Here is a 16,014-nt window from a genome sequence, read left to right as displayed (position 1 = left end):
TATTTGCACTTGGCCAGCCTCTCAAATCAGCTCCTTAAGGATGCAACTTGCAACAGATATAACTAATTCATGCTTTGTTATTAGAAACTAGTCATGTGGATATCCAGAATTACCAAAACGTGTGTGGTCTACAACTTAGAGTAGGCAGAATCACCAAAATCAGCCATATGTGAAAGTTGACTCGAAACATAGGCCACGTTTCATTTTTTTGTCCAATTTTGATTTGCATGTCCATAAACACACTTAAAGGCTACCTTTGAGTATATTAACTAATAGAAACCTCAAACTTGATTTTTCACTGAATTTTCAACACTTAGAAATTTTGCTACTCAAAAACAATTGAAAACATACAAGAATTCATATTGAAATCTGTAGGATCTAGAACTTAAGATTGTCTTTAATCAAAACTTGGTTAAACTTAGAGGTATGTTACATCTGTGTGGGGAAAAAGGTATACCATATGAAGGGCTTCACCTTCATTTATAGAAGGGGTATTGAACCTAGCCGGTTGGCTTATTTGAGTGTTATCATGTGAATTAAAGAAGAGGAAACGGAAGTCTAGATATAGACTACAAAACTCCTAAAAAATCAATGCTCCTTAGTCCCTTTAGACACAAACCATAAAATGATACTCACTTCCACACTTAAATATACCACACTAATTATACTCATCTTAGTCCTAGTAGGCACACATTATAAAATAGTGCTTACTTCCACACTTGTATACCACACTCATTATACTCATATTGAATTCCCCTTTAAGCTATTTCAAGGCCTATGTTAATATTTTGTAAAAGGAGAATTCTCTTGTATTAGCCAGGAAACTTGATCACACATGTAGTTATGAAGATCAACAGTCTAATTCACAATCCTAGTAGTAACCTTTATACATTTATTTTGTGTTTTCGCATCTTGGGTGTATGACTAAACCATTTACAATAGCCTATGTACAAGTACATTGGACTTTATGAAAGAGAGCACCAAATTGTATATCATCATTTTTAGAAAAGACACCTTGCACATAAATACATTGGGGCTTATTTCATGTTGTTTTTAGGCCATAGTCACCTTGTTTAGAAGATCCCCAAGACCCATCACCCTTCAGTTGCTTCTTTATGATAGTATCTTTTAGTTTCTTCGATAACACATCATAAGCTTGATCCCTTGATAGTTCTTCTAGCTTTCTATCTCATATGATTGAGCCCGATGTCAGGCGTTTTCCTGAGAGGTATTCTGGGCTTGTGTATATATGGATGCATGGCATGTGTGAAGAGTTTGGCTTTGAATGCGTTGCCAGGTGTACAGGGTGGACGGTTTGGCTTTGGGATTGTTACAGGCCTGTCCGGAGTAAGGTCAGCTCTGCAGGTGGTATCAGCGGTTCGATGGCCTTGAAGTGTGTACGCGTCCCTTTAAATGAATGGGCACTCGAAGTTGTATTCAAGTGTGCATGGAAGCATGGGAGCAAATAAAGGTTGAAGGGGCCAATGTTGCCTTTAAATCGGTGTGAAATGGAAAGCATTGATGATGGCCATCTTCTAGGCCTTAGAAGAAATAAAAAAAATGAAAATGATAACAACGTGGCCAACTTATTGAAAGCCACTTGGCTGCTCATTTTTGTTGCCAACGTATTTGCCAGCTCGAAGTCCAGAAGGTTGGCGAAAGCGTGGAGAGGCGGGTGAGGTGCAGCGGTAGACAAAAAGAGCTACCGCCTTGTTTGTTTTGGTTCTGGGGCGTAGCCGCAGGCACACACAAAGGAGAGGCTTCTTTGGTGAGTAGCAGCCCACAGGCACAGGAAAGGCGAGCACTGGTGGTGTGTGGCTAGGCGCAGCAGGAAGGCCTCTCTGGAGCGGACAGAGCTGACGTTGTGAGGTAGTGTGGCCGCCTTGCAGAGCTGGAGGGCCCGGGTCAGTTTGCGGAGAGAGAGCCGACGTTGGAAGTGAAGGCCGTCATGTAGAGACTGGGGGGCTTCTTGGACGAAGAGTAGGTGATGCGCAGCTGACTGACGACTGGGCGAACAGAGGGATGCCAGAGGGTGGTTGAGGTGCGGCTGGCGGCTGTTGAGGTGATGTGGCGTGGTGAGAGACCAGAGGGAGCTGGTGATAGCAAGAGGGAAGCACAGCTGATGGCTGACAAGTTGTGAGAAGGCGCTGCAGTGGCTTCGAAGGCAGAGGGAGCCTGTGAAGGTGGGGTGCAATGATTTTATATTCACGTGATCATAAATTTTTTTTGTTAATAACATGTGTTAACATGTTAACATGTTCTCAAAAAAGCCGGTGGCAAGCGACCTGGTAACCGGATAAAATCCCGCCGGGCTTTTGCTATACCCGGCGGTCCCGCCGGGGAAAAGAAAACCCCGGCGGGTCCCGGCAGGGTCGTCATCCAGCCCGGCGGGGTACAATTTCCTATATATATGGGCCCGGGGGGCCCTTTGGGAGTTCATTGCGGACAGCATACACAAGTAATGAAACTTGTGTGTGTGTGTGTGTGTGTGTGTATGTGGGTGTGTTCGTGCGGGCAGCCGCCCACTGTCGCAATACGTGGCAGGATGTGGGTGGTCCGCCACACGAGGGATGTGTGTGTGGGTGTGTGTTCGTGCGGGCAGCCGCCCATTGTCGCAATGTGCGGCAGGATGTGGGTGGTCCGCCACACGACAGGTGTGTGTGTAAGGCCATTCTTCGGAATGGTGCTTACCCTGGGGCACTTAGTCGGTAACGCGGCTAGTCTGTGTCCTATGGTAAGTATGGCACGCAATAGCGGTACTAGTCGGTAACGCGGCAAGCATAGTATCGTTATGGCAATGTCACCTTTCCTGCCCTTCCCTTTGTCAAATGCGGACATATGGTCGGTAACGCGGCCAGTGTATGTTCGTATTCTATTCGTATTCCCATAGAATCGGGCGGCATTTTGTCGTCTCGTTAACGCGGCAAGTTGGTGTCGTCCGCTAGTGCATAAATTGTTTTTTGCATATTGCGGCATTTGATCGTTAATGCGGTCGAAAAAATGTCGTAAATTTGCTTGCATATTACGGCATATGATCGTTAACGCGGTCGAAAAAATGTCGCAAATTTGTTTGATTTGACTTGTATTGTTTTTATTGTGTTTGATCCATGCGATACTTGGTTGCTAACGCGGCATGAGTATTTCATGGATCAAAGTTTACATCATATTGTCTAGACGTTTTATTTTATAATATCGTGATTCATAACTCGAAAAATATGAATATCTCTCTTCCTACCCCCCTCTCTCTCTCGCATGATACACTTCACAACTCTTTCTCTCTCTCTCATGATACACTTCACAACACGATAGATGTATAGATAAGGATTTCTTTTTATTTCTCTTAAAATATACATAATTCCGAATAATTTCATTTTTCTCCCTCTATTTACTTAAAAATTAAAACAGTACATTATTTTCCTCTTTAGGAACTCACAAAAACATTAAAAATGTCATCTAATATTTGTTCTCTCTATCTGTCACAACTCTCTCTTCCTCTCCTCTCTCTCTCTCTCTCTCTCATGATACACTTCACAATTCTCTCTCTCTCTCTCATGATACACTTCACAATTCTCTCTCTCTCTCTCTCTCTCTCATGATACACTTCACAACTCTCTCTCTCTCTCTCTCATGATACACTTCACATCTCTCTCTATCACGATAGGTGTGTAGATGAGGAGTGCTTTAGGATTACAAAACATTATTTTTCTCTCTTTAGAAACTCACAAGACTATTAAAAATGTCATTTTATTTTTCCTCTCTCTCTATCTGTCACACCTCTCTCTCTTCCTCCCCCTCTCTCTCTCTCTCGTTCGATAATGTATACACTTCATAAGTAATAATGCACTTGTTGTGGTTGTCTCACGTTCGATAATGTATTGCATGATGTTGAGTTCAGTAATATTGTTTGATATTCTGTTTTTGTTTGATCATTGATAAGTAATGATACACTTGTTGCTGTTCTCTCACGTTTGATGATGTATTGGATGATGTTGAGTTCATTAAAATTATTTGATATTCCATTTTTGTTTGAAGATTGATAAGTAATGATACACTTGTTGCTGTTCTCTCACGTTTGCTTGATGTTGATTTCAGTAATGTTTGATATTATGTTTTTTTGTGTTTAGTGATATTTGCTAGATTTACGAAGACGACCAACATGCTTTCCCCCGCCGAAGAGCGTAAAATCGTTCTACGAGCAATTCGCATTGAAGCAGTCATCACAGTGTCACAATGTGGGTGGTTGCAAGATGAGGTTATCTAGTTTCATGGCGTGGGCGCCCTTGGCTTTAGCTGAAAAACAGGCATTTTTTTAAGAAGAATAGCCAATCTCTCATAGTTAGCCAAGGAGTTTCACTTCAAGGTCTTCTAATGAAACATCATATGCAAAGTTGGGCACCTAAAACTATAATCTGATCGAATATCCAATAATTGCAAATCCCCTTTTCTTTGGGAACCAAGTTTGTATACAGGCCCTGTCCTAGGTTTAGACAGGTATAGTGAATGTGAGTAAATTGCCTATAACTTTTACATTATTACTCATACGATGTTCCCACTTTGCATTTCACAAATACAAATAACATAGAGCTTAACTTGATTTATCGAGTAATTTTTGATGTGTTCTACTATTTTCTATATTATTTAAAAGATATTAGAATTGTTAAAAAACATACTATTTTATCCTCCCATCACATCTACCATTTAAAATGCTCAAATTGTATGGATCTAGTGATGATTAGATTGGGAAAGATTAGTATAATGTGGGTATAAGATAAAATTACAAATCTAACGGTTTGATTTTTGTAGATTTACTTTGGAAAATTTATTATGACTGTCAGAGACCCATTAAATCAATAGTAATTTAATTCTAGAAAATTAAATATTGAATCTTTCAATCTAAAAACTCATGGGATCAATACTCTTGTTGCCATGAATTTATCAAAAAAAAATTGGCTTGATTTGAGTATGGGAAGGTCCATTTTCAATCCTCCCAAGTGAAAATTCCCATATTGTGTCCACTCTCCCCTTTTCAAGTCTAAAACCAATCCTAGTTAGGTTTGGAAATCTAGGCTTGGTAAACTTCACAGCTTAGGTTTCATTCCATGTGTGAGGCTTGCGTAGGCCCAAACCTTATACATGCATGCCACTTTATGTCCACGTGAGCATCGAGAGGATCCACATAAGCAGCTTGCCACCTCAGCTTGCCACCTCCACCCTCCATGTCAACATGGTCAACCTAGTTGACTCCCCACCTCATCATCCTAGTCATCATTAATGCCACATCATCTTGCCACCTTTGCATGCCACCTCGCACATGGTGACATGGCATGCCACATCATGGAATTGCCACATCAACCATAATAGTGCCACATGTCAAGAGAATGCCACGTGTCATGCACGCTTGTGACACGTGGCATCTCCTTCCCACCTCCCCTCTTTTTTCAAAAACATATTTTTGGAAAAGTTAATTTAGTAATTTAGAGAAATAGAATATAGAAATTTAAATAATAAAATATATATAACTTATTAAATAAAAGAATTTAAAATCACTAATTTAAAAGGATTATATTTTGGGATTAGATCAATAAAAATATTATTAAAGATCATATTATTAATTTTAAAAAAATAAATTTTTTATTTTTATATTTCTTGAAAATTTTTTATGTAGAATAAACCTTTGAATAAAATATGAAAAAAATACTTTATTTAAAAAAAGCAGTTATATAATTATAAAATAAAAGATTTCTTTAAAGATATATTTATATATATTTATATATCTGGTAATGATAAATATTTAGACTTGTTAATAAATATTATAAATAATATTAATTTTTAAGTGGATAATAGTTTATCTTTAAATATCTTTATGTTTATCTTAGTTATCCAATCAATCTTAGATAGGAAATCCAGTGAGATTTGAAGTGGATAACCTATTTTTCCTATATAATCACACATCTCTAGTACTATCCCACACTTATCTGTAGTACTATCCCATCATTGAGCCCTTATAATATTTTCTCTCTTAGCTTCCTTGAGAATGGGTTCTCAAAGCCGTAGGAGTCGGAAACGTGATAGGACTAGACTCCCCCCCATCCACCAAGTTCAAGAGGAGGAGAGGAGAAGGGTAGCTCGTGAGAGAAAGAGAGAGTGGAGAGCACGTCAACGAGCAACACCTTCCGTTGGCGATGATCCAAGCCTTGCTCCTCCTCTTCCACTTCCTCTCCCTTCGCCCTCTTCCCCCCCACTACCCCTTAGTTTAGATAATCCACAAGAACCCGCCCTTCTTGAGTCCTCTCTTCTACAAGAACCCACCCCCCCTCCTTTGGGCGCCCTTCGTGTGGATAGGAAAGAACTATCAAAGTCAGGGGCACATCGTCGTGCCCATGCAATCTTCCAATCCTATTTCAAAGACCTCACGTCTTCATCACAGGCATGTGTGCTTGATGCTTTGATTGATCTGCCCAACATGGCCAACTGCAGGGCGCTTTCCGACATTGGAGGTCGAAGAGAGAGGAGAGCTGGCATGGCGGTGCTACAAAGTGTTCGTCATTCCTATATAGTTAACAAGAAGAGGAACTCTGCGGACGCTTTGGCTGCTCGACGGGCTATTGTGGCAGCCATAAGTAGCTCCCAAATGAAGGGTAAGGTTAGTGCCACATCTCGCATCCTTTCCATAGCACCACACGCACTTAGAGTTGGGTCTATTAGGCGACAAAGTTTAGATGCCAATGAGGTTGGTGCTATGTGGGTGAGTAGTGGTCGTGTAGCTAGGCATGATCGCCTACTAGATGAAACCACTAGAACCTTGATAGAAAGTTTTTGGGATGAGAATTGTCGTGCATCGCCAGTTTTCAAGAAAGCTTTGCGTAAGAGAGTGACAAGAGGAGTGTTCATTGAGCACGGTGCTTGCTTTCTTGAAATGTCCCAAACTGAGTTGTATTCTCAGTTTGTAGCTTCGTATCCAGAGCTTAAAATTGGGCAAAGGTCATTTGAGGGGTGTAAGCCTTGGTTTGTGAGGTACTCACGTCAGCGTGACACATGTTGTTGTCGCTACCATGTTGAGTTCAATCTTTTTTATGATGTGTTCCGTTCTCTTAGTGGGCATAGAGAGTTGCCTCGTAGTCCACGTGATTTCATCCACTCTCTTTTGTGTGCACGCACGGAGGATGCCCAGTTCCATAGGATGCCTTGTGTGGAGAGCAATTGCACATCATGTGGTTCACTTGCACATCTACAGATGGTAGATCTTGATGCAAGTGACCAAGAGATAGTGGCATGGCAACGTTATGAGTATGTGACACACCAGCTCCAGAGTGGTGGACAGTCCAGGAAGTTGCAGCTCGTGGACAAACATACACCACGTTGTCACTTCACAGCCACATTTAGGGAGCAGATCTACCCCTACATACGGCACAGTCATTGTGCCAAGTGGCAGGATCGTCAGTTCCGAGCATGCCTAGCAGAGTTTCCTATTGGTGTGGTCGTCTCTGTGATTGATTTTGCAGAGAACTACACTTTCACACCTTTTCAGGAGATACAATCTGAGTATTACTTCTCAGAGCAGGTAATGGTTATATTTTGTACTATTTGTTTTATGTTTGAGCTTCATTACTTAATTGATTTTTTGTGTCCTAAACTTATGTATTGCTTCCCTCACCAGGTTGCTATTTTGGTCCACATTAGCTATCGACATGCAGAGGCTCATGTAGATGGGATAGCGAGTACCCCCGAGACCCGTGTCATTATTCGAGAGTATCATTTCTATATCAGTGATGATCGTTCACATGATGCACATTTTGTGCAACACTGCTTTCGTCTCCATGACGATTTTTTAGGAGATTGTGGGATCAGACATGTCCAGCGATGGGTTTGGTCGGATGGTTGTGGCGCACAGTTCAAGTCATCACGTCAATTCTATTGGCTCTACAGGTTGTACTTATGGCTTTCTTACATTTTCAATTAAACTAAATTCACTAGAACATCTTAAAGAAAACAATAACTAAGACTATCTTTTATGGATTTATAGGTGGCATGTGCAGTCTAGTATCCCAGTGATTTGGTCATTCTTTGAGACTGGTCACGGGAAGGGTGAGCATGATGGTGCAGGCGCGTGTGTGAAACGTGTCTTGAGGCGTCATTAGCTGCGACAGGATGCTCAGCGGTTCAGAGATGCGGGCCACGTAGTCGAGTGGTGCTCCCAACATTTGTGTGGGAGTGCAGCATCATCGTACCCCAGACGTGATGCTCGGATTGTCAGGAGATTTTTTTGGCATGTGGATGGTGGCACGATTGACCGCAGAGCCTCCCATGATTGTGACACAGTACCTGGCACCTTGGGCTTACATTCCATCAGGAGCACGTGCATGGCAGCCCCCACGATTTACACACGACGGTTTGCATGCTTCTGTGGAGCATGTATGGATGGCGATTGGTCACATTGTGCCTCGAGAGGATGGGCAGATGCATGGATACAGACATTCCTCTCCCCCGAGCATCCTTCACATCCAGTGGTGTCTGATGAGCACACAGGTCCTGCGTTCATGGTCAGTTATGATGACCTGACAGATTTGCTACAGGAGGGTGATGTATTTGCTGTTATTGCCAGTGAGGGAAACAGCGAGGGAGTAGACTACTATCTGATGAGTTGCACTAGGCCAATGTGCATGCTTGACCAGGATACAGTGGATGATCATGGGTTTTCTTATGACGCCCATAGCATGATTGTGGGGGGCCGGTTCTACCAGCAGATTCGACTTCATCGGGGGAGTCTTGAGTTCCAGCAGTGGAAGTGGGAGTTAGAGGCATTTCAGTTCTCTCATCTAGTGGTTGCTACCAGGCTCACTCTTGTTCGAGTACAGAGCCGAAAACACAGTTCTCACCCTCGTTTTCGGCTTCGAGTGGATGACCATGAGAGCATTCTAGAGCAGTTGAGAGCTAGAGAGGGTGCTGCTGACTAGATATCTATCTTGATAGTGACTAAACTCAGACTAGCTGGGTCAGCTCACTTACATTGTACTTAGATTTTTGGGCAGTGACTAACCTCAGACTAGCTGGGGTAGCTCATTTTCATTCTGATGTACTTATTTGATGTTTATATCATTATGAGTTTTCTCATTATTGAGTATCATTACATTTTAGTTGATGTTCTTGATTTTATTATATTTTTTAACACTTTGGCTATCATATTGTTTGTTGAAAATCTCCATGCCATCGTACCCAAACATGCTCCGATGGGGACCAAACTTTGCAAGCATGTGGGGGTGGGCCCCCCCCCACATGCTTGCAAAGTTTGGTCCCCATCGGAGCATGTTTGGATTGGCAATGGGCGCCCAGTGCGGGTTTTTCAAGTCTCTTGGTGCTTAAGAGGCCATGGAAAATCCGGGCCTTCCCCATACCATCGTACCCAAACATGCTCCGATGGGGACCAAACTTTGCAAGCGTGTGGGGGTGGGCCCCCCCCACATGCTTGCAAAGTTTGGTCCCCATCGGAGCATGTTTGGGTTGGCAATGGGCGCCCAGTGCGGTTTTTTCTAGTCTCTTGGTGCTTAAGAGGCCATGGAAAATCCGGGCCTTCCCCATACCATCGTACCCAAACATGCTCCGATGGGGACCAAACTTTGCAAGCATGTGGGGGTGGGCCCCCCCCACATGCTTGCAAAGTTTGGTCACAATCAGAGCATGTTTGGGTTGGCAATGGGCGCCCAGTGCGGGTTTTTCAAGTCTCTTGGTGCTTAAGAGGCCATGGAAAATCCGGGCCTTCCCCATACCATCGTACCCAAACATGCTCTGATGGGGACCAAACTTTGCAAGCGTGTGGGGGTGGGCCCCCCCCACATGTTTGCAAAGTTTGGTCCCCATCGGAGCATGTTTGGGTACGATGGTATGGGGAAGGCCCGGATTTTCCATGGCCTCTTAAGCACCAAGAGACTTGAAAAACCCGCACTGGGCGCCCATTGCCAACCCAAACATGCTCTGATGGGGACCAAACTTTGCAAGCATGTGGGGGTGGGCCCCCCCCACATGCTTGCAAAGTTTGGTCCGGAGCATGTTTGGGTACGATGGTATGGGGAAGGCCCGGATTTTCCATGGCCTCTTAAGCACCAAGAGACTTGAAAAACCCGCACTGGGCGCCCATTGCCAACCCAAACATGCTCTGATTGTGACCAAACTTTGCAAGCATGTGGGGGGGACCCACCCCCACACGCTTGCAAAGTTTGGTCCCCATCGGAGCATGTTTGGGTACGATAGTATGGGGAAGGCCCGGATTTTCCATGGCCTCTTAAGCACCAAGAGACTTGAAAAACCCGCACTGGGCGCCCATTGCCAACCCAAACATGCTCTGATTGTGACCAAACTTTGCAAGCATGTGGGGGGGGCCCACCCCCACATGCTTGCAAAGTTTGGTCCCCATCGGAGCATGTTTGGGTACGATGGTATGGGGAAGGCCCGGATTTTCCATGGCCTCTTAAGCACCAAGAGACTTGAAAAACCCGCACTGGGCGCCCATTGCCAACCCAAACATGCTCTGATGGGGACCAAACTTTGCAAGCATGTGGGGGTGGGGCCCCCCCACATGCTTGCAAAGTTTGGTCCCCATCGGAGCATGTTTGGGTACGATGGTATGGGGAAGGCCCGGATTTTCCATGGCCTCTTAAGCACCAAGAGACTTGAAAAACCCGCACTGGGCGCCCATTGCCAACCCAAACATGCTCTGATTGTGACCAAACTTTGCAAGCATGTGGGGGGGGCCCACCCCCACACGCTTGCAAAGTTTGGTCCCCATCGGAGCATGTTTGGGTACGATGGTATGGGGAAGGCCCGGATTTTCCATGGCCTCTTAAGCACCAAGAGACTTGAAAAACCCGCACTGGGCGCCCATTGCCAACCCAAACATGCTCTGATTGTGACCAAACTTTGCAAGCATGTGGGGGGGGGCCCACCCCCACATGCTTGCAAAGTTTGGTCCCCATCGGAGCATGTTTGGGTACGATGGTATGGGGAAGGCTCGGATTTTCCATGGCCTCTTAAGCACCAAGAGACTTGAAAAACCCGCACTGGGCGCCCATTGCCAATCCAAACATGCTCTGATGGGGACCAAACTTTGCAAGCATGTGGGGGTGGGCCCCCCCCACATGCTTGCAAAGTTTGGTCCCCATCGGAGCATGTTTGGGTACGATGGTATGGGGAAGGCCCGGATTTTCCATGGCCTCTTAAGCACCAAGAGACTTGAAAAACCCGCACTGGGCGCCGATTGCCAATCCAAACATGCTTTGATGGGGACCAAACTTTGCAAGCATGTGGGGGTGGGCCCCCCCCACATGCTTGCAAAGTTTGGTCCCCATCGGAGCATGTTTGGGTACGATGGTATGGGGAAGGCCCGGATTTTCCATGGCCTCTTAAGCACCAAGAGACTTGAAAAACCCGCACTGGGCACCGATTGCCAATCCAAACATGCTCTGATGGGGACCAAACTTTGCAAGCATGTGGGGGTGGGCCCCCCCCACATGCTTGCAAAGTTTGGTCCCCATCGGAGCATGTTTGGGTACGATGGTATGGGGAAGGCCCGGATTTTCCATGGCCTCTTAAGCACCAAGAGACTTGAAAAACCCGCACTGGGCGCCGATTGCCAATCCAAACATGCTCTGATTGGGACCAAACTTTGCAAGCATTTGGGGGGGGCCCACCCCCACATGCTTGCAAAGTTTGGTCCCCATCGGAGCATGTTTGGGTACGATGGTATGGAGATTTTCAACAAACAATATGATAGCAAAAGTGTTAAGAAATATAATAAAATCAAGAACATCAACTAAAATGTAATGATACTCAATAATGAGAAAACTCATAATGATATAAACATCAAATAAGTACATCAGAATGAAAATGAGCTACCCCAGCTAGCCTGAGGTTAGTCACTGCCCAAAAATCTAAGTACAATGTAAGTGAGCTAACCCAGCTAGTCTGAGTTTAGTCACTATCAACAGCAACCCAATCAAAATCGTCATCTCTAACTGCCGGTCGACGTGCGCGTCGAGGCTGCTGTGCACGTCGAGGAGGCTGTGCCGGCTGCGGGGGTCGTCGAATGTCTGCGGGGAGGTCTGCCTCAAAGGAAGGATCGTGAGCTGGTGCCGGTATACTCGGGAGCTCACGAGTCCCAAAAGCTGCTATGGCCCTCTCTCTCTCTCTGCGTCGTGCTAATGCAAGACGCCTCTGTCTGTACACCCAAAATCTATAATCTGCAATGGTGCGTGTCTGCCACTCTGCTCGTGTAAGCTCCTCTGCTGTAAGGACACGCTGCTCATGAGAAGCAGCACTGCTGCTAGCACCATCACCCGATGTGCCACTAGGGCCAGCACCACCCACGCGCTCAAATGCTGTCACCTGGCTCTCATGTAGGACTCTCTGGTAAGCGTCGAACTCATGTGAGCTCCACTCTATCTCAGGAGGCACCTCAGGCTCCTGGGCTCTATCGTCGAAGGCGTCGAGTCCCAAGTCCATAGCTGATGTAAAGTCGACAGGCCTCCCAGTCCTGGCATCTACTCGTACAAGGCCTGGGTGAAGATCATCGATGCCCAATACCCTGTACGTCGCTAAGTCGACGCGTGCACGGCAGGATGGGCATGCTGAGAACCGGACGAGCTCCTGGGTGATGCAAGACAAGTGGAAAATATGTCCACATCCTAGGGCATATCCTCCTGTACTATCAATGTCCTCGATACATAAACAGCAGCACGCATCACGTAGGAAGGGAGGTGCATCCTGAGGGAGAGGTCGTCGAAAAACCTCTGTGATAGGCCGTGGATATAACGGTAGGTAAGGCACTGTCACATCCGATGATCTACGATACTCTCGAACATGCAGCATCAGCTGCTCTGCCCTGTGCTGGGCAATCTGCTCCATAATCTGATGATGCTGTGCCTCAGCTCTGGAGCTCTCTACCTCGGTCCGAGCCTACGCAAAAAAGTAAAGCATTAAAATATTTGATTAGTCTCTCATTAGGTATTACTTAAAGAAATTTGTAACTTAAACGTGCAAGAGAAACCTACCTGCTGGATGTCGGACTCTCTCAGATGCTGTGCCTCTGCAGTAGCTGCCTCTGCCATCTGTAATGCAGCTCGGAGGCGGTCTATCTCCGCTCTCGCCTCTACCAACTCCTGAGTGAGCCTCTGAGTGGCAGGTGTGGGAACCTGCGTGACACAATCAACCATGCTGCTCATGTAAAAATATAGAAAAGTACATATAAACATGAAGATAAATGACCAAAAAAACTTAAGACGTAATATATATGTAAATACCTCCACATCTGTCGTCGGTATAGCTCGTGAGAATAGGCGCACCACGTGCTGGATGCTCTCCGTGGTACTCCGTACGTCAATGCCGACCTGCGTGCCAAGAGCCTCTATTGTCGACAATGGCACAAATGAAGGATCTGTGGTGGCAGGTGCTACACGAAGTGCTGGTGGAGGCCGCCTACCCTGGTCCTGGAGATGGCCTTGGCCAGCACCACCACCCGGACGATGGCTGGTGTAATCGACCTCCTCCCCTAAGACAAACTCCGCATATAACTGCTTTGCGAAGTATATGGGGATCTGGCGGTTGTTCGGCATCCTCCCATATGCGGCAACATATCGACTATAGATATGTGCCGCCATACGAGGATGCGAACACCGCGAAATAGTGAGGGGCTTCCCCGCCCCGGGCCTCATCCCACGACTATCGAGGAAAAGATCTAGGAAAGCCCCATCCCTAATAGGAGCAAGATCACAGACCTGACGATATGTCAGGCCATGTGACACCGGAGCAGCGCGATGGTGGGCTATCCACTCATCTACATAAACAATATCGTGAAGGCTACGAAGGGACGCAAGCATCGCCTCCAAGTCTGCCACGATATGTAATGTAGACGGAGTGTCTCTAGCACTCCTACGGATAGCCGCTAACTCACGGTCTATCTCCGCGATGAGGTCCGCAATAGATGAGCGGCCCTCCTCGTGGCCCTCATCGTGGCCCTCCATGCTAAAACCTAAGCCCAATGTGAAGGGTCCAATGTGAAGGGTCTAATGTGAAAGGTCTAATGCTTAGTGCTAAGTAGCACTAATGAAGCTAAAAACAAAGCTAATGGGCTCACTAACACTAATCCAAATCAAGAGAGAGCAAGGGAGTGAAAACGACTTGTGAAAATGAGGCAAAAAAAAAAGTTTTCCGGTTTTATAACCTCGATCGAGGTTCGGTAACATCATGCAATTTAGGGTTTGCAAGATTAACGCTCTGGATATTAGGGTTAGTGCAACATACGGCCAAGATACACACCTAATTCTAGGGTTGGGGAAGGATCGACGGCTGAGATTTGATATTAATATCTCGATCGAGGTAAATGGACGGCCACGATTTAAAGGCATTACCACGAAAAGGTATCTCGACGGTCAAGATTCATTATATACCTCGATCGAGATATTTAAACGGCCGAGATCGCATCTTCCAGCGTACGTGAATGGACGGTATAGATTGCGTTTCCTTATCTCGATCGAGATAATTGGACGGTGGATATTGCATCTACGTATCTCGATCGAGATATTCGGACGGTGCAGATTGAATCTCTATATCACGATCAAGATATTTGGACGGCTGAGATTTGAACTCAGTATCTCGATCGAGATATGGGGACGGTGGAGATTGTATCCGATTACCTCGAACAATGAATGGTCGCGATTGGATGTATATTTCTCGTTCGAGATACGTGGACGATGGAGATGTGCTAGTCAAATATGCCTATGGGGATACAGCGTGGCCCTAATGTGGATCCGAGTGGCATAGATATCTCGATCGAGATATTGTGGTGGCGGTGACATGTATTGGTGACATGGATGACGCCTGGAAAGCCGGACCTGCTAGCGTGGCATTAGTTGGCATCTCGATCGAGATATGTCGATTTAGGCTCGGGAGGCACGTGTCGTCTTTTGATTCGCGGCACTATCACGATCGAGGTACTCCGCCCGAGATGGATGGATGTCCCAATTTTGGAGAGAGTGAACGAAAGTGAGTACCCTCATCTTGCAACCACCCATGTGCTGATGATGTCGTCAAAAAGATCAATGAGTCTGAGATACTCATGCGAGATCTAATAGACCAGATATGGGAAAATGCAGAGCATCGGCTTCGAAGGCAACGCTGAGTTGCTTGATAGACAAAAGATAGCAAATTTCAACCATCATTATATAACACGAACCATTTTGGGGAGCATGCGTGTAGCATGCAGTGATCTTAGAGATGCTGTCCCGCCTGAAGCTAATATGCAACGTCTACAGTTATGGGACGTTGTATGGAGCGAGCAAAGAGCCAAGAGCAAGCGCATGAAGGCGTTGGATGCAGAGTCCCTCCCCAAAAGAGTGCGCATTGCCCAGGACGTCGCTGCAACGTCCTGCCAGGCAGATGCAAGTGGTACAGGTGTCATTAATCGTACCATCTACAATTCTATGTGCACACATCTCATTGGCATCCCGCAGCACGAGGCTCTGTTCGAAGGGCGAACAATAGGCTTTGGTGTTTTTGGCACAGTAAAAGAGTATACAGTTAAAGGTATATCATTTTTATCGGAGCACATTACTTTTTGCGGAAAGCACTACAAAGGAGAAGGCAGCGCCAAGTTCGAGAGCTTCCAGGCAGAGCAGGGCATGCAAGTTCTACACCCATCGATTGTCAGGTGTATTGCCTTTACAAAAGAAGCTCCTTGGATCACTATTTTCCCGTACTATAATGGCGGCTCTCTTGGTGATACTCTTCTGAAGGTTCCCTTCAGATTCAGTGAGTTCACCAGAGCAATTTTCCGTTTGGATCGAGGATGGAGACAACCCCCGCCTGATAATATTCCTTTAAGTCATCTAGAACTTTCTAAAATAAAACAAATAGTAATAACCATGCCACATATTATGCATGCCCTGGTGGAAGGCCTAGCGGCAGCACATCTGGCAGGAATTGTACATACCGACCTACATCCATTCAATGTAGTGTTGGATTTTACAA

General features: G+C 45.6%; 1 protein-coding gene across 1 annotated transcript in view; it reads right to left on the bottom strand.

The window, feature by feature from the left end:
• Positions 1-1,586: 1,586 nt before the first annotated feature.
• LOC147636105 (uncharacterized) overlaps positions 1,587-16,014 on the bottom strand; it is a 31,177-nt gene continuing 16,749 nt past the window's right edge. The window contains exons 2-5 of the mRNA XM_086802078.1: positions 13,041-13,181; positions 12,376-12,945; positions 1,930-2,175; positions 1,587-1,841 (exon numbers count right to left, since the gene is read on the bottom strand). Of these exons, the coding sequence (XP_086658204.1) occupies positions 1,587-1,841; positions 1,930-2,175; positions 12,376-12,945; positions 13,041-13,181 (1,212 nt within the window). The remainder of the gene's footprint in view (positions 1,842-1,929; positions 2,176-12,375; positions 12,946-13,040; positions 13,182-16,014) is intronic.

The sequence above is a fragment of the Cibotium barometz genome, chromosome 8, assembly GCF_041138505.1.
Source record: "Cibotium barometz isolate CiBa-2024 chromosome 8, ASM4113850v1, whole genome shotgun sequence".
In the NCBI taxonomy this organism is placed as follows: domain Eukaryota; kingdom Viridiplantae; phylum Streptophyta; class Polypodiopsida; order Cyatheales; family Cibotiaceae; genus Cibotium; species Cibotium barometz.
This window is presented reverse-complemented; position numbering and strand designations above follow the sequence as displayed.